This window comes from Protopterus annectens, chromosome 9.part0, assembly GCF_019279795.1.
Source record: "Protopterus annectens isolate FY-2018-M chromosome 9.part0, PAN1.0, whole genome shotgun sequence".
NCBI lineage: Eukaryota > Metazoa > Chordata > Ceratodontiformes > Protopteridae > Protopterus > Protopterus annectens.
Window position 1 is genome coordinate 741,734,718 of NC_056743.1, and position 20,069 is coordinate 741,754,786.

A 20,069-nucleotide genomic window follows, 5' to 3' on the forward strand; every position below is an offset into this window, starting at 1 on the left:
CAGAACTTTCCCCAGTTAGTGTTTCTTCCTCACTTTTTGTAGCTGATTTTTTTCCAGGTGCTCTATATTTCTTTTTTCATGGTATCCAGCCAGTAAAGTTACCTACCAGATTCTGAAATTTACCCATAAACACAAAAGTATGTTGGCTTTCTCTGTTGAGTTTGTTTTCACACTAGAAGAGCTAGAGTTAAGCTATTACTCAATGTGCAGCCATCTTGGAAGTCCATCCAAGACCCTTTTTCAGTCACAATTCAAGCCAAAAGGCAAAAAAAAAAAAAAAAAAAAAACACTTGAATACATAAAAAGATTACAACATCAGTAATAATTTTGTAGAAAGTACATACATAATACATATACCAAATATAGTGAATAAATACAAATTTTGTCAAACATAGACGTTCTCTGCTTCGATTCTCGGCTGGAGCACCTTCTGTGTGGAGTCTGCATGTCCTCCCCGCGGTCGAGTAACATTAAAAGACATGCAGGTAGGTGTGTGTGTGTGAATGGATGTGCCTTCTTTGAAGGTTGGGCATTGGGCTGGCACCTCAGCACCGTAAAAATCCACTGCCAATCATGAGCAGACCGGAGTTCTGCTGTGGCGACCCCTAACCGGGAAAAGCCGAAATACATCAGTTTAGTTTTGGAACAGAGAATAATAAAATGGAAATTAGAGGAGAGCTATGTCTACAAGCAAACATTAAGGATAAAGAGTTTAACACAATCATGTGCTTTATTTCCTCCCTAGAGTTTGATTACAGTCCAGTTTAGTTATTAGGATTCATCCGGTACTTTATAAAACTTTCATTTCTTTTTCATGGAATCAAAGGAAGGAAAAGCCCTTCCACCTTTTTTAAGCTTAACCACTCGTATGTCCTAGCAGAAGAGTTTGCCTATGCCTGTATGATATAACACTGACATACGGAAATCTGTGTTTTTCTTGCCAGGAACTGCCTACAGACTGATGTTGGCAAGTGCTAGGGGCTGTGTTAAGATTTTTCAGCTAAGTCATTGTTTTGATAAGTTGGTAATTTGTGTGCTGCTATTCTTGACCTTCAGGAAACTTTTAGCACACAACTTCAAGTTCCAGTGGTTTGAAGGGAAGATTGCACAGAATTGAAGAAATACTAACACCATCCTCTCTCTCTCCTCTGTGCTTTTTTCATTTACAGCCCCCTGCTGACAGGGGAGATGTTATTACTTTACTGTGACATGTAGTGAATTAGTGTTTACATGCTGTACTTTATTAACTAAGTAGTTCATTCTCTCACTTTGCAAGTCAATGCATTTATATATTTTTCTGTAACATATTGGTTTTGATATGCTCTACAGGAGTGCTGTCCACTTCTGTAACTGAATGAGATATTTTTAACATACGTGTGCCTTTCAGTATTTTGCTCTGGTTGTATTAGAAAGGGGCAAAACAATGACAATCTCATTAGATGGGAAGTACAGGAAATATTCTGCTGAGAGAAAAACTAGAATATGATTAAAAACACCTAGACAAAATGAAAAGGATAATGTTGACCATTATTTGGTGTAGCATTACAGAACAGTGCTGCATTATAGTGAAAAAAAAAAGGCAGCAGTTTTAAACGTGAAATATTTTTGCAACTAATAAAGCGCATTTTCATTCTTCAACATTCAAGAGAAAATATATCTCTTTCCATTGTGTTCACAGGAGAATAGCAGAATTACTTTCATGTCTCTCCCTTTCCAGTGGCTGCTGTCACTAGCACATGCTCCAGCAGGATTCATTCACTTCAGTAACAGTTCTGACACCTCGGGAAGAGTATAGGAGAGAGTCTGTCAGTAGTGGCAGGACTACAAGTTTTAACACTTACAAAAGCCTGCAGTTTAGCTAATTTCTTTGGCTGTAGCTGTATGACTCTGGCAGTTACCATAAAACAGTCTTTGAGAGAATCATAAATGAGAGTTAATATATGAAAAATCGAAGCAGTCCTGATACAGAGGGTGTGCAAGATGACTGGGTCTCATATTACTGCCACTGTATTTTAATGGCATGAGAAGAAAACACAGCCACTGCCTGATGTCTAGTATGATTCATAAAAACAGGGTTTAAAATGGACTCTGGAAGAAAATAAAAAGCAGGATCACAAGATTACATTTGTGGAAAAATATTAAAATTTTATAAGAAGGTCTTAGGGTGGTTTTGATGCATTAAAATAGCCTAGAAAACAAAAGACACATACAATGAAAAAAATTCAGGTCTAAGGTAGAGTGTTCCTTTAAATATACAGCAAACCACAAGTGGTGTATGTAAATAAAATAGTAATCAAAACCAAAGCAGCAAAGGAAATTAAACATAGAATATGTTTGTCTTTTCGACTTTTCCTGGTTAGGGGTCGCCACAGCGGAACTCCGGTCCGCTAATGATTGGCAGTCGATTTTTATGGTGCCGAATTGCCAGCCAGACGCCCAACCTTCAACGAAGGCACGCCCATTCACGCATGCCTTTCGGAGGCCACTCTACCACGGGGAGGACATGCAGACTCCACACAAGGCACTCCAGCCGAGAATCGAACAGGAGAACCTCTTGCTGTGAGGTAATAACGCTACCGCTGTACCACCGCAGATATAGAATATAATGTTAACAAATGGCTCAATTAATATCTGGCAGTAGTATTTGTGAAAGTCATTCAGTAGATGCTGTAATGCTATAACTATCATAACTTTCAACTGTACAGACTTTCGCAGAATGTCCAGATTTTTGCTCATAGTTATGGTCTGTTCCTCATAGAATGTATGATTTTATGGATTTTTGTGACAAATAAGAGAGGACTGAATTCAGTAAATAATGACAGTCATTTGAGTTTCAGACTTTACATCTTTCAGAAATTTCATGGCAACACAAGATCTTTTATTCTAGCAACTTTCTAAGTTTATAAGAGCAATATTTAAAATGTGTCCCTATTTTTATGGCTTTGTCCAGATTTTTTTGTGTTAATAGGTTGAGAGCTATGAAAACTATGATTTTTGTAAGTGTTGATTTATTGGGTTCTAACTGAATAATACTAACGTTTCAAACATTTTGAGGTAAAGTAAACTTACTGTGAATTTTTTTAACTTCCATATATTTGGTTATCATAATCATGAAGAAAATAAGAATGACATCCACATAGTTAGAAAATATTTTTTCATTTTTATTTATTTATTTTTTGTATTTGGGAAGAAGCATTGGATTTTAATTGATTGTTTTATTTCTGTGTACTTTGGTATTCTTTTGGAAGAATTATACTAGAGTTATGAAAAAAAATTTCATGTGCTAGCTATATATGTATATATATTTATATATATATATATATATAAGACTGCTTAGTGTTGTCAATAATGGATTTTAATACTTTATATTTTATTCTGATTGCTGATTTAGAGACTATGTTGATAAGTGTGCACATGTGTATGAATGTAGATAACTGATGATGCTTTGGGCATGTGACTATATGACTTTAACAGTGTGGATGTATAAAGTGAATAATAGTATTTTAAGATTATCATTATGAGAATATATGGATTCTGAATAGCACAAGAAATAAAACTGACATGACATGTTTTTCTTCTATACTGCATAGAGAAGTAGGGGCTTAGCTAGTTCCTTGCTATCAGGACTGCAACACAAATCTTATTCATTTGTTTCTTTGCTTTCAGGCCGTTAAAGCAGCAATATCCCAGTCCTTGCACTACCTACAGCAGACGGATCCATCCAAGAGAGTTGCTCTTATCACTTTCAATAATGAGGTACCACTATGAATATTTGATGTAAACAAGCCTGGAGCAGATTTGGTTTTCTTTTGAGAGCTAAACCTTTACTGTGTCTTTAACATGGTATTTATGTGTGTGCGCATATATATATATATATATATATATATATATATATATATATATATATATATATATGCACGCACACACATATACATGGCCAGATTCCAAAAGAGTTGCCTTCAATGCAAGTCTACTCTGATTCTGAAAGACTTGTCAATATGTGTGACTTACTTCAGTGTAAGGCTGATCTATAAACAGGCTTAGTACTGGGAAGAGATTCCAAAACACCTGCTGTCAGACTGTCAGTGTAAGTAGTCACAAGTCTTTTGGATTCAGGGCAATAGACACACACACACATACGCACACATCTGTGCAGTTATATGTATATACATAAATGTGCATGTTACCTTGTTTCAGAGTGTTCCATCCTTTTATTGCATGAGGTCTTGCTAAGGCCACATTTGAATAGCACTGAGAGTTCATGATAATAATACTAAGAAAGGGAAATTGGATTGGTAGAAAGCATGTGACACAGTTAGCAATGTGGTGGAGATCATGGAGGGGTTAGTACATGAAGAGTTACTTTGACAAATGGGCACGTAAACACTAGAAAAGAGAGAACAGAAGAAACATGATTTGGATGCACTGTTTTGCAAAGGTTGGCATATTGGTTAAGGTCTTCAGCTGCCATGAACAAGGTGCAAGGTTCAATCCTGATCTCCAGCCAGTGCCCGTTTGGATTTTGCATGTTTTCTGTGCGCTTTTGTGGGATTCCTGCCACCTCCTAAAAGACAAGTTGAGTGTGTCTATCTCAAACTCTCCCAAATATGGAGTTATGGACAGCAGCACAAACTCTAGATGGTGCATATAGGTGGAAGACTGGAACAGACTGACTGCATCGGGTGTGGTGTGCAGTATCCGCAAGCTAGGAGAATATGGATCGCTTGCCACTTGATGGTGTAAAAATTTTCTCTAGGTGATTTTGTTATGTTGACTAATGTCACTAAAAATGGGCATGGGTATTTACTGATAAGTGAGTTGAGGACACAGCCTACTCCATCCTACGCCAGGGACCCATGCTAATCCTGTGAAGGCTGCATGTGCCCCTAATGGCCAGTGTGTGCCTACCATAAAGCCCAGTATTCCTGGGTCAGTAAGCCAGTCCAATTGCCTAGCTTGGGTTACCTGGCTCTGTTGAACAAAAGCTGAATGTAAAACCAATTAACCTGCCAAACATAAACTAAGAATTGCTATACTCAGTGTAGTTTCTCTGACAGGATGCAGCTTGGAAGTTGACAATTTGATTGTAAGGAAGAAGCTGGATATTGTCTCTCTCCAGGAGAGAAGATGGAAGGGCTGTGTCGCTCGTCCAGTCAGGATAAAATAGACATGTCTTTTTGTGGGTTCTGTTCAAGCAGCTTTATTATTTACAAACACATCAGGATTGAGGCTTAATAACTTTTACTTAGATAAACTTATAAACAAACTAGCTATTACACTCATACATGCTCAATCTCTAGCAGCACACTCAAAATGGCACTAAAGCTAGCACGTGTTTGCTATTTATATGCACGTGGTAACCTTGAAATGCTTCTTAAAGGTGCAACATACATGCACCATTCTACATCCTCCCTCTTTGAGAAATGAGTCATGCAATATTGATGACATTAGTTGACATGCAGTCAATATAAATAATTCTTTGTCATGCAATTGTACAGAACTAAATACATATAAACAAGTATGTCTAGGTTAGTGTGTATTTCACACTAGGTCTGGAAATATGACGAAATTATGTGACGTAGAAATTAGAATTAGGTCTAGCAACTGGGACGGTCTCTGCTGAATGTTCAACCTTTGGGACATTAGGAACATCATCAGGAATGGAAATAGAAGTTAAGACATGTTCTGCAACAGGAACATTGCCTGGATTGCTCTGAGATCTAGAGTCAGTATCACAGAAACAATACTGCGGTATCGATTCTGGTACAGGAAGACTATGTTTGCGATTTCTCCTGTACTCCACACCCTCAGATTCTTTGAAGTAGGATCTCAGCTTGGTACATATACCTGTTACTTGACCAGTCCGGTCGAAACCTTTTGCCATTTGTATCCTCACTGTCTGTCTCCCTTTCAATGGATGAAGAAATTGGCTCAATTTATCATAGCTGGACTTTTGTAAAAAAAAAAAAAAAAAAAACACTTTTAAATAATTGGACTCCATTTGTCTTGTTGTTCTTCGCTTTAGGCCTTGACAAACTGGAAGTAATAGGCAATGTTGTTCTGGTTTGCCTGGATAGAAGTCTCTGAGCAGGCGAGCCAAGTATATCGTCACGGGGTATGTTTCTGAGATTGAGTACATTCAAAAAGACATCGGTATTATCATGCTTTGACCTCTCAAGTAATTGCACTCTGGTACTGCACGTTCAGCTAGTCCATTCAACTGTGGATATTCTGGACTACTAGTAACATGTACAAAGTCTCATTCTTTTGCAAATTTCTGAAACAACTGACTAGTAAATTGAGTACAATTGTCAAAAACAACTTTGTGTGGACTACCATGGACTGAGAAATGATGTTTCAACTTGGTGATAACAGCAGTGAACATTGGGTTAGGTAGTAAATCAATCTCAAACCAGTTTGAATAAGAGTCTACCAACACAAAGTAATCCTGATTGTTTCACTCGAATATTATAAGTGGCTACTGTTGACCAAGGTAGTTCAGGAACTTGACTTAGCTGAAGTGGTTCTTTTTGCAAATGTGGTTTAGTACTATTGCATACTGAACAAGAAGACAGTACTTTATCAATGTCTTTTACTAGAAGGCCAACATACTAGTTCTCTCGCCCTTCTTTTGGTAGATTCGGAACCTGTGTGACCGCAATGCAAAATCTGGAAATATTCATGTTGGAAAGAAGCAGGGACAACAATTTTAGGACCTTTGAAAATAATGCCATCTTCCATCAACATCTCATCTCTGTAAGGAAAATAAGTTTGCACCTCAGGTAGAACATTAGATTGCTTTGTTGGCCATCCAGCATTAATGTAGTGGTTGAGCTTTTGCAAATCTGGATCAGTCTTTGTATGATCTCTCAGCTCATCAAGTCTTGTGGTAGAAGAATTACTCACTTCCATGACGTCAAAGTTAAAATTCTCTGCATGAAGCTGTTTTGTTGTATTTCTGGGTGATTTGGATAGGGTATCAGCCAGATAAGGAAGTTTTCCTTTTGTATAGACCATTTTGAAGTTGTACTTTTGCAATTTGAGCATCATTCTTTGTAATCTCACTGGAGCTGAATGCATAGGCTTCTTTAGAATAGTAACTAGAGGTTGGTGATCAGTTTCAATCTGAATAGCTCAACCACAGATATAATCATGAAACTTTGAACATGCAAATACAATTGCCAAAAAGTTCTTTCTGAATTGGAGCATATTGCATTTCAGTTTGGTTAAGAGTTCTAGATGCAAAGGCTGCTGCTCTGCCTTCTTGAAGAATAACCGTACTAAGACCAAGTTTTGAGGCATCACAGAAAGAGTTGCTGGTTTATTGACATCATAGTATCTTAATGTAGGTGAGGGTGGCAATTTTCTGCTTAAGGTCTTCAAATGCTGTCTAGTACTGTTCCAACCAAGACCATATAACATTTTTGTGCATCAGCTCTCTCAAAGGAGCTGACAACTCACTTAAGTCTGGTATAAACTTGCCTAAATAGTTGACCATATCAAGAAAATGTTGTAGAGCCTGAACGTTATCTGGTGCTGGCATCTCAAGAATGGCTGCTTGCTTGGACAGGTCTAGTCACAAGCCAGTGCTAGTAAGTAAATGACCTACATATGCAACTTCTGGTAGTCTGAATTTGCACTTTAGAGGATTGAGCTTCAGATTCACTTCATATGTTCTGTCTAGAACTTTAAGGTTTTTATCATGCTCTGCTTCACCATTGCCTCCAGCCAACAAATCATCTACTATTATGGCACAAGAATAACCTGAAAAAATTAGCTCCATTGCATGCTGAAAGACTTCACTTGCAGAATTTATTCCAAATGGCATCCTGAGGAATATGTATCTGCCAAATGGGGTACTGAAAGTAGTCAGTAATGAGGATTTGTGATCAAGCATCACTTGCCAAAATTAACTTTTTGCATTTAAGGCAGAAAAAACACTGGCATTTGGTGTTATGGCTGCGACTTCCTCGACTGTACACATTGGATGATCTTGTCTCTCTAATAGGTGTGTACTAGGCTAATGGCCCTGGAGCCTTTACAAGCCTAGTCCATAGGATTACCCTGGCATAGTGCCACCCGACCTTACTTCCTAGTGCCTCTGTCGAGTAGAGCCACTGGAGTGATCCCCGGGGTGAATTTTCTATTTCCCATCCACTCATCAAGTTTTCTCTTGAAGAGGGCCAGTGAGGTGCTCTGCTTGACATGTATGGGAAGTCTATTCCATAGCATGGGCAGTCTCCGGGTTATGAATTTGTCCCTCCAGCATGTTCTGTTGATTGTGGTAATGAGGTTGAAGTCTCTGGAGCGTGTGGTGTGGAGGGATTGGGATTTCTTTAGATGTAGCATTTCTAACAGAGTTGGGTCAGACATGGCTTTGTATGTCAAGCAGAGATGGTCTGTAAGTAGGTGATATGAGACAGGGAATAGTTGGAGTTTTTTGAGTCTGTCCATATAGGACAAGTGTTTAAGGCCTAGGGTCCTCCTTGTGAGGTACTTTTGCAGCCTCTCCAGTTGTTGCAGGTGTCTAGTGAGGTACATGCCAAATGGGGCATTGTACTCGATGATTGGCTTAATGAGGGAAGAGTAGAGGGAGACAATGACTTCTTTCTTCCTGGATGTAAAACCCTTAGTAATGAGATGTGCCACATAGAAGGACTTTCTGACCACAGTGGCAGTGTGGTGGTCAAAAGAGAGGTTGCTGTCGGCCTGTGTTCCCAGATCTGGTATAATGCCTTCTGTGTTCAGTGGACTACCATCAATGTGGTAATTCAAGGGAACCAGGTTTTTCTCAAGGGGGATGATGACACATATTTTGGCATTGAGCTTAAGGCCATGGTTCTGACACCAGTCATTGGTGTCATTGAGGCCTTTCTGTAGGGTGCCAACATCACCTGGGGAGTTAAAAATAGCTCCCAACTTGCAGTCATTGACACACTTTGTCAGCCAGAGTCCCTTTGTGTTGTTCTGGACTTCAGAGAAGTAGATACCAAACAGGAGAGGACCCAGAACCAAACCCTGTGGGACTCCACTCGTGACTGGTTGGCAGTCTGACTTGGAGTCAGCTTTCACACTGTGGGTTCTATCTGTGAGCCAGTTTGCAACCCACCTAGTGACATAGGGGTTGATGCCTGGCTTAGTGAGTTTTTCTATGATTCCTGAGTGGGGAATGGTATAAAAGGCCTTGGCCAGATCAAGGTAGGCTGTATGAACCACCTTGCCTTCATCCACAGCTCTGGTGACTGACTCAAAGAAGTTGACCAAGTTGAGGAGGCATGATCTAGCCTTCACAAAACCAAACTGTGTAGGAACCAGAGTTTGGAGATTCCCTATATCCTTGTTTACTAGGTCCATGATGATGCATTCCATAGCTTTGCATATCAGACTCGTCAGGCTAATTGGGCGATAATTCCCAGGGGTGTGTAGTCGCTCCTCCTTTGTGGAGAGGGATGTCTGTCTGCAGTGCGCCATTCAGCAGGGACAAAGCCTGAAGTGAGGCTGTGATTGAACAGGGCACACAGGTGAGGTGCCAGTTCACTCTGTAGTTCATGTAGAACACAGCCAGGATATTGTCAGGTCCCATAGAAGCTGTATTCTTGCCCTTGGACAGTGCTGTTTTAACCTATGCAGTAGTAATACTGGGTGCCTGGCAATCTACTGGTATTGTGATTGGTCCTTTGGGGGGGGAGAGGATTAAAGTTAGCACTGAATCGGCCGGCCCACATATTGGCAATATCTGTTGGCTCGGTATAGAAGGTACCATTGTGCAGTAGCTCAGAACAAATCTGGGTATTGCCGTGGAGATTCTTTACATAACTATAGAAGGCCTTGTGGTTGTCTTTACTATCTGCTGCAATTCTGTTTTTATAGCTAGCTTTAGAGGATTTGATGGGGGATCTCAACCTTTTGCTGAGGCTGATAAGGGAGTTTTTCCAGTCTTGGAACTTCGCCCTATTCCACATCAGTTTCCTCCTCTTGTTGTAGAGTTTGTTTATGGCAGAGGACCACCAGATTTGGCTTCCTTTTTTTTTCAGGTGAGTGTCTTAATTCTATTGGGTATGACTATATCCATCCATTTGTGTATGTGTTCGTACAGTGCATTGGTGTATGATTCAGCAGTCATGCAACTATTCTCCATTTGCATGGGTGCCGTAAAGTCATCCACCTCTGTTTTTAGGCACCCAAAGTTAGCTTTGGAGAAGTTTTTCATGGTGGTTAACTTTGTGGGGGGGAGGGGGTTGGATTTCCAAGGTGATTAGTTTGTGGTTGGATCTAACCAGGGAGGAGTTGACTATTGGTGTAGAGCAACGGTCGCCCATGTTAGTAATGACCAGGTCAAGGTTGTTGCTACCTCTAGTGGGGGTAAGAATGAGCTGGTCCAGAGCATTAGAATTAATGAATTCCAGAAAGCATTGGGCAAGTGTATTGGTACATGAGTAGTTTTCCCAGTTAATGGAGGGGTAGTCAAAGTCGCCTAGTATGATCATGTTTGGTTGGACCCTAATATTCTCCATTATGCTTAGGAACATGGAGTGTGAGTCTTACGACATGACTGGGGACCTGTAGCAGGCTACGACCTGAACCGTTGTCTTACCCAGTGTTAGCTGCACCTGAAGTATTTCAGATGCATTATGTTGGGCTATTATTATTATTATTATTATTATTATTATTAATAATAATAATATTATTATTATCATTATTATTAGTCTGGAGGTGTGCACATCCTTTATGAATATGGAAACACCACCGCCTTTGGAGCTTCGGTCCAAGTTCTGGGGCCGAAAGTTATGGAATGAGTTATAGCTTGGTAGTGCAGGGGTGCTTTCTACTGCTTTGAACCGAGTCTCTGTTACAGCACAAGTGTCAATGTTCTCCATTTTAAGGAGTGCTTTGAGCGAGTGCATTTTGAGATTTAGACTTCTAGCATTGAGCAGCATGACTCTCAGATTGCATTTGTTTGTAGCTGTTATGGTGGTAATTTGGTCTTTGGAATGCCGCCTACAGCCTAAAAAAGGCACTATAGGAGTGGCAAGAGCCTTGGCCAGTATCCGGAAGCCCAGGCATGACAGATGCAGGCCATCTCTGGCAAAACATCAACATTTGTAAATCATGTCATCCCAGGCAGACAGATACTGGATCCCCTTAGGATGACACCAGAAACTTAGCCAGTTGTTGAAACCAATCATTTTCTGCTTTTAATGTGGTATCATTCTGGGTGATGGTAGGATGCTGCTCAGGGTTAGGGTCATACCCGCCTGGGCTACATAATCCAAGAGCTTCTCCATGTCTCTTCATGTAGTCCAGGGAGGTACGTCTCTGGTCATTCACACTCACATGTACAATGACAGAGTCATATTTGTACCTGTTGTTGAGGGACCTGAGTGCATGCGTTACGTGGTGGAGCCTTGCACCTGACAGGCAGCTGACTGTTATTTTCTGAACCTAGTGAGTGGGACATCAATGTGCCTCATTATTGAGTCACCTATGACTAGAGTGTTGGTCATGCTGTTTTGCCTAAGGGGCCTTGGTTGAGTGGCACACTATTTAGGAGCGTTGTCTCATCTTTAGTGTTGTGTTGTGGTGGTCGGGTACATTTCTGCCATGGAGGTCTCTGCTGTTTGTGTAGATTTTTATTGAGAGCCTCCATGAAGGTGGGTGTGTGGTTTGTGTATTTATGTGAAGGCAGTGCTGTGTGTTCTGGAGGGCTTTGTGTTCCATGTGGTGTGGTACAAGTGTTGACCTTCTTCTCTTGACCAGCTATTCCGGTCTTGGCTGGAGAGTGAGTGGCTTCCAATTTGGATATATAAGTGCATCTCTCACAAGTCTGAGTGTTGGGAGGTAAGAGGAGAGGGTTGTCAGTGTACATGAGGCAGTTGCTACATTGCCTCAGGATGCCCAAGTTCACCAGGTTAATAGGAGAAAGTACAGGGAACTGACCTTTAGACATGCCTAGAGGGGTGGGCATTTATAAATATGGAGCTGTTTCCTTGCAGAACGTTTAGTGCTGGTAGCACTTTTGTGTGCTACAATAATTGCTACAAGAAGTCTGGTAAAATGCTAAACTAATCCGCTAGTAAAAGTGCAGGAGAGGAGAGAACTGGCAGATCTAAGGGAAAAATTGAAGAGCAGACTTTGGCACTGCTCAGAAGCTTACAGACAGTCCTGGATACAGCAAATCTGTTTCTGGACTAGATTAGTTACTGGAAAGGTGGGAAACAAGCACAGATGTGGATTTTTAATCCAGAAAGTTGAAAGAGATGGAAAAAACTGCCCAAACGGCCAATAAGCAACTATTTCTGGGCCAGAAACCACTCCTCCTGTGGTAGATAGGCTAACTAGTGCTTACCACTCCCACTGATAAGCTATGAGGTTTCCCTTCAACACAGAAAGGCTTGGGGAGCGCAGAAGCTTATAAACAGTCCTGGATATAGCAAATCTGTACCTGGACTAGACTAGTTACAGGAAAGGCAGGAAACAAGCACAAACCTGGGCTTTTAAACCAGAAAAATGAAAGAGATTGAAAAACTGCCCAAACGGCCAATAATCTACAATTTCTGGGCCAGAAACCACTCCTCTTGTGGTAGATAGGCTACCTAGTGCTTACCACTCTGCTCAAATCTCTTGGGTCAATACATATTCTGATATCGTTTGAGCCGTTTTTGTGGGCTGCTACCAAGGAAGACACCCATTCAGTCAGTTCTGTAACTGGACAGATTACACCTTGCTGCACCATTTTATCCAGCTGAGCTTTAACTTTATTCTGCATAGCTATCGGAACTTTTCTTGCTGGTCTGACCTCTGGGTCTAACTTCATAAAATTCACAACTGGAAGTTTGCCTAACTTGTCATCGAAAACATCAGCATACTCTGAGAAAATAGCTTCAGTAAAATTGGAACTAGGATATGTGCTTATATGATGAACTTCTTTGGTGAAAGAAAGTAAATTCATTCTCAAACTCTCTCTCAGACCCAATGACTGCACAGGTCTTTGGATTATACAAAATAACAAGGTGTAATAGTTCCTAACCAAATAACATGAAAGCACTACTGAGCCTTCGGTTTGAATTTCTTCACCTCCATAAGCAACAAGTTTCACACAACTAGCCACACTGAGTTGTTCATTAGCTCTCGCCTTAGCAAACGTGTCTGCTGAGATAGCATTACACTTTGAGCCAATGTTTGCTTTAAGCTCGGTGGTTTTGCCATTGATCTGGACAGTACAAAACACTTCATTCATTGCCAACAAATTTACTGCATCAGCCTTTTCACCAGTTACTGATACAACTGTGTGAGGTTTACAAAACATTTGAAAATGGTTCCATTTTTTACACTTGTGGCATTGTTGGCCAAATGCTAAGCATTTTTTCTCCTTTAGACTCGTGATTTAGCACCACAATTGCGACAGTTAACAATAAAGCTGGATTTGAGTTTTGATGACTCAACCTTGTACTGCACTGAGCATGTCCTTTTCTTAGAACTTGTTGGGAAAACTATGGGTTTTACCTGGAGAGCCTGCAGGGGTGGCAGGTTCCATGTGCTTAGGCCTGCTTCTGCTAGCCACATGTTGCATGTTGTCTGCATTTGCTCTGGAGCGTATTGAAACCATGCTCTTATCGCTTGCAGGCATACTTCTGTGCCTTTCCATAACTTCATGGATTTGACATATCTCAATAGCTTTGCTCAGCATTAAATCACTGTCATGAATGTAAAATCTTTCTCACTGCAGCACTGTTAAAGAACGGGCTTGTGTGTGGTATTATCAACTCATCTTTTAAGTCACCAAACAAACATGTTTTAGCTCTGTTTCTTGGGTCAGTTATATAAGCTGCAAAAGTTTCCCCTGGTTTTTAATCTCTTGTGTAAAACAAATGCGTCTCTAATGTAATATTTGTCTGGGGGCTACATATTTCCCTGAACTTGCACTTCTAATACTCTGGGTCTTTCCTTGATTCAGCCTGTACAACAGTATGACTTTTTTCACCTTCTCTCTCGTATACTGCTGGTGTATACAGAAATGAATGCTCTCTTTGAATGGCCTCTGACCCAGCTAGGTTAGCAAAATGTAATTTCCTGGTGCATGCATCTTTATCAGAATAAGCTGCCTGTATAAAAATATAGTACTCCTGCTCAAACACTCCAATTCTCTGCAACATTCTGATCAAACAGCAGTGGTGATGGTTTTCAAAATCAGTTTACCATATCAACACATACCAGTGAAGGCTTTTGCAAGTATGCGTGAATACACACGCACACACATATACATATTCCAGAAATTTATGCCAGTATTTGTAAATATGCTCAATAGCACAGCAAGCCTCTAAATAACTGAACTTTTAGAAATAAGGCTCTCGGGCACTGTAATAGGTTCATAGGTTTATACTAGGCTATCTGCCCTAAGGCATTTATAAGCCTAGCCCAAAGTTTTGTGGCTTACGCCACCCCTTATATAAAAAAATACTGTACCCATTAGTTTGTTGTGCCTCTGTCCAGCAGTGACACAGAGATGATTCCTGGGGTAAACCTACGATCTCCCATCCACAGGTCAAGATTTCTCTTGAACAGAGCCAGCGAGGTGCTCTGCCTCACATGGACCGGGATTTTATTCCACAGCATAGGGAGTCTCTGAGTGATAAATCTATCCCTCCAGCATGTCCTATTTATATCTATTTATATCCGTGCTAAGGTTTAAGTCGCTTGCTCTAGTGGTTTTGGTGGATTTGGAATTTTGAGGTGGAGCATGTCCATTAATTCCGGGTTGGACATGGCCTTGTATGTCAGGCACATGTCACCTCTGAGCAGACGGTATGCGACTGAATAGAGCTGGAGTTTCTTCAATCTGGCAGCATATGACAGATTTTGGAGTCCCTTTATCCTTTTGGTGAGGAACTTTTGGGGTCTCTCCAATTGCTGCAGATGTCGGGTGAGATACATCCTGAATGGGGCATTGTACTCGATCATTGGTCTGATAAGTGAACAGTACAGGGGAACAATGACCTCACTAGATCTGGATGTGAATCCCTTCATGATCAGGTGGGCAATGTAGAAGGTCTTTCTAACCACTTTAGCAATGTGAATGTCAAAAGAAAGGCCACTGTCAACCTGGGTCCCCAGGTCCCTGATAACCTCTTCTGTGCTTAGTGGATTGCCACCTATATGGTAGCTTGGGGTTACCTTGTTTTTCCCGAAGGGTATGACTATACATTTTTTGACGTTTAACTTCAGGCCATGGCTCTGGCACCAGCTATCTGTTTCCGTGAGTCCCTTCTGAAAGATATCCGTGTCCGATGCACTTTCCACTATGGCGCCCAGTTTACAGTCGTCTGCAAACTTTGTCAGCCAAAGTCCTCCCATGTTGGCCTGTACTTCTGAGAAGTAGATGCCGAACAATAGGGGGCCAAGGACTGAGCCCTGTGGGACACCACTTGTGACCGGCTTGGAGTCTGACATAGCGCCAGCAACTCTAACCCTGTGGGTTCTGTCCTTAAGCCAGTTTGCAACCCATCTTGTGACACATGGGTTTACATTTAAGCTGGTATGTTTTTCTACAATACCCGAGTGGGGTATTGTGTCGAAAGCCTTTGCAAGGTCAAGGTAGGCTGTATGGACTGCCTTTCCCTCATCAATGGCCTTGGTGACTGTTTCGAAGAAGTCGACCAAGTTCAAAAGGCATGATCTGCCCTTGAAGCCAAACTGGGTCGGGTCCAATGTCTGCAAGTCCCCTATATCTTTGTTTATGAGCTCCATTATGATCCTCTCCATAGCTTTGCAGACTAGACTTGTTAAGCTTATGGGGCGGTAATTACCAGGGTCCGTAGAGGCACCGCCTTTGTGGAGTGGGACCACAGTTGCCATAACGCCACTCCTTGGGCACGTATCCTGCGGTAAGGCTGAGATTAAACAGCTGCCTTATGTGCGGGTTTAATTCCTCATTTAGCTCATGTAGCACACAGCCGGGGACACCATCCGGTCCCATTGATGCTGTGTTTTTAGCTTTAGAGAGCAGCTTTCACCTGCGCATTTGAGATGTCTGGGAGGCTACAATCCGCTGGGATAGTTATCTCTCCTTTAGAGGGGAGAGGGCGGTGAAGTTTGCACTGAACCTGTCTGCCAGTATGTTGGCAATGTCTGTGGGTTCAGTGATTTTTGTATCATTTTGGACTAATTCTGAGCATATCTGGGAGTTTCCACCCAGGTTCCTAACATAGCTGAAAAAGGCCTTATGATTGTCCTTTGAATCCATGGCAATTTTTCTCTCAAAATTGGCCTTAGTTGATTTTATGAGTGCTCGTATTTTTTTACTAATAATGATCAGGGGTGACTTCCCTTTTATGGATTTGTTCTATCATGTAATAGCTTTCTCCTCTTATTGTAAAGTTTGTTAATGGTTGGGGTCCACCAGACAGGACGTTTGCCCTTTGTGGAAAGAGTCTTGGTTTTATTTGCGATTGCCTGATCCATGCAGTCCTGGAGGTGTTCATAGAAGGCATTTGTAAGGGCTTCTGCAGCTTGGGTTGTGGTTTCCACTGGCTCAGGGGCCTTGAAGGATACCACACCAGTCTTGAGTAGTGTGAAGTTTGCTTTAGAGAAGTTCTTCACTGTGGTCTTTTTTGTTTGGGGTGTGGGCGGGATGTGGATTTCCAGTGAGATTAGTTTATGATCAGATCTCACCAATGAGGGATATACTTCCGGTGTGGAGCATTTTTCCCCATGTTTGTGATAATGATACCTAGTATATTTTCTCCTCTCATGGGAACAGTGACTAGCTGTTCCATGGCATTTGAATTTATGAACTCCAGGAACCATTGGGCTAGAAAGTTAGGGCTTGAGTAATGTTCCCAGTCAATATTCGGGTAGTTGAAGTCACCCAATATGATGGTGTTTGGAGATACATTTATACCCTCCAGTGTCTTCAGGAAGGCTGTGTGGGGTTCCTGAGTTTGAGAGGGTGGCCTGTAGCATGCTACAATTTGTAGAGCAGTTTTGCCTATGGTTAGTTGCACCTGGATGGTTTCCGAAGCTTCGTGTGTTGCCACCAACCTGGAGGTGTGGGTATCCTTTATGAATATCGATACACCCCCTCCTTTTGTGGTGTGGTCCGGGTTTTGGGGCCGGAACGCATGATGTGAGGTAAAACCTAATAGTGCCGGGATGCTCTCAGGAGCCTTGAACCAGGTTTCAGTTACAGCACAGACATCGATGTTCTCCATACTGAGAAGGGCCTCGAGTGCGTGCATTTTGAGATTTAGACTTCTGGCATTGAGCAGCATTACCCTCAGTTTCTTCCCATTTTTGTTTTCTAGGGTGGTAGGTTTAGAATTTGAGCCTTGCCTAAAAAAGGCACTATGGGGGTGGCAAGAGCCTTAGCCAATATCCGGAATCCCAGGGTGACAGGTGCAAGCCGTCCCTCATGAAGCAGCGTGGCTTGTCAAGCATGTCATCCCAGGCAGACAGACACTGGATCCCCTTTGAATGACACCAGACATTAAGCCAATTGTTAAAGCTGATCATCTTGTCTCTATATTGTGGCATCATTCTGGGTGAAGGAAGGATACTGCTCAGGGTCAGGGTCATACCTGCCTGGGCTACATAATCAGAGAGCTCCTCTATGTCTCTTTTCATGTAGTCCAGGGAGGTACATCTCAGGTCATTCACAACAGCATGGACAATGACTGTGTCATATTTGTACTTGCCGTGGAGTGACCCGAGTGCTTGTGTTATGTGGTGGATTCTAGCGCCCGATAGGCAGCTTACTGTGACCCTCTCCTTGTTCAGCCTGGTGAGTGGGACGTCAGTGTGTCTGACTATGGAGTCACCTATGACAAGTATGTTTGGTGTAGTATTTGGCCTTAAGGGCTGTGACTGCTTTGCACACTGATTTTGTGGTTTATGTGTTGCTTGTGGGGTGTCTTGAGGTAGCAGTTGTTTGGGTGTCTGCTTTGGAGGCCTCTGCTGTTTAGGTAAATTTTTACTCAGAGCCTCCGAGTATGTCTTTGTGTGTTTGTGTTTGATTCAGTGGTGTGGTAGCATTATGTGAGGCTGGTTTTGTGGTGTGTGTAGTTGCCTTCTCCTCCTGTCTGGTTTTGCCAGTCCTGAGTTGAGAGAGCTCAGCCTCCAGTTTGGCTAAATAGCTGCATCTCTCGCAAGTATTTGTGTTATGTGGGAGGAGGAGAGGGTTGTCTGTGTACATGAGGCAGTTATAACATTGCCTCAAGATTCCCAGATTCACCAGCTGGACCGGAGAGGAGATTGACAACTGACCTTTGGACATGCTAGAATAATATTGGGAATTCCTTAATAATTGAAAACAAGGGCCAGTGGGGAGTGAGGTAGTAATGCTCTTGAAATCACTGTACTGTAAGAAATCACCTCTTATCAATGTAAGAAACATTTCAGAATAACTGCACTGTGTGAATAAACTGGGCAGAAAAAGCTCAGAGTAGGAAACATTTCAAAGTAACTGTACTTTGCAAATAACCAGTACACAGCACACTGAAACCTGGCCAAAATGGCAGTACTTTGCTAAATAACTCTTTACAGAACAAGAAACACTCTGTAATGGTGGCACTTTGCGAACAGACATACCCAGCACAAGAAACATTTTGAAATGGCTGTATTTTGACTGTACCCCATAAAATAGTTGCACTTTGCACACAAACTCTTCAGAATAAATGCACAGTAATAAAACAAACTATAGGCACTTTTACACACTGCATAACTGTAATTATGCTGTTCAGGGCTTCAATTAATGTGAAATAGAATATGCCAAAACACAGCACTTTGCTAAAAAACATGCAGTCGCTTTGCCTTATTTATGCTTAATGTGCCTTTTTTTGCCCTTAATATATTATTTTTTCTCATTTAATCTTTTTCCATGTTCATTATCATTTTCTTGTGGTCATTTTACTGTAAACATAGCCGTTATGCTTTAAACATGCTTGTTTTGCAATTCCGATCTATATGCTCTTCTGATAATCGTTTTATCAAATATCTTAATTTTAAATATTTTGTTTAATTAATGAACCTTTTGTGCCTCCTGCTTGTTTAATAATCCAGTTTGTGCCCTTGTAATGCTCTGTTTTATCTTTTTTATATAAAATAAATAATTTGTGCAAGTTCTCATTACCTTTGGTTTGTTTCTGACCTGTTTTGTGTTTGGTTCACTTAGTTTACCTTCACTGTTAACTTTGCACCTTGTAACTCTGAAAAGCATTCTCTGGAATCCCAGTTCTGACACCATGTTGATTGTCCAGTCAGGGTAAAATAGATGAGACTTTGTGGGTTCTCTTCAAACAGTTTTATTATGTACGAACACATCAGGTTTGAGGCGTAATGGCTTTAACTTAGATAAACTAGCTATTACACTCATACATGCTCACCCTCTGGATGCACACTCAAAATGCACTGAAGCTAGCACATGCTTGCTATTTATATGCACGTGACCATCTTGAAACACTTCTTAAAGGTACTTACACACACACACACACACACACACACACACACACACACACACTATTCGACAGGCTGTGCAGCAAAGCCACTTGGCTTGGGTTCCAAAGTGTGTTATGTAGGAGGAGGACAGACCAGAAATGGTGTGGGAATTGTGTTTAGGGAGAGGTTACAGATGACAGTGTGGGATGTCATCAGAATTATTGAAAGACTCCTGGAAATCAGGTTCCAGTGTAATGATAGGGCAGTATTCATAACCTCAGCCTATGCCTCACAGTAGGGTTGTCATAATGAGGAAAAGAGTGCGTTCAGACAGCAGTTGTAGGACCCACTAGATAAAAGAGGACAGCATGAGCTTGTGTTGATAATAAGGGACCCAAATGCACATACTAGGACTGAGAGAACAGGATATGGGAATTGCCTGGCCTACATGGATGGGGCAGTAGGAATAAAAGAGAGTCCTCTGTCTAGCAAATGGCTTGATTGTGGCCAACATGTGCTTCAGCAAGAGAGGCAGTCACAAGATCACGTACAAGAGTGGCTAACACGCAACTTGAGTAGACTTCCTCCTAGTAAGGAAAGGGCACTGGGGTAGAATCAACAATTACAGAATCATCCTCAGT

The 20,069-nt window shown here is 41.5% G+C and overlaps 1 protein-coding gene across 7 annotated transcripts in view; it reads left to right on the top strand.

Annotated features, from left to right (window-relative positions):
• The window catches only part of LOC122811493 (circularly permutated Ras protein 1-like), a 1,239,209-nt gene that overhangs the window by 792,545 nt on the left and 426,595 nt on the right, over positions 1-20,069 (top strand). For all 7 annotated transcript variants that reach the window (XM_044083365.1, XM_044083368.1, XM_044083363.1 and 4 more), the window contains one exon: positions 3,667-3,756. In XM_044083365.1, the coding sequence (XP_043939300.1) occupies positions 3,667-3,756 (90 nt within the window). The remainder of the gene's footprint in view (positions 1-3,666; positions 3,757-20,069) is intronic.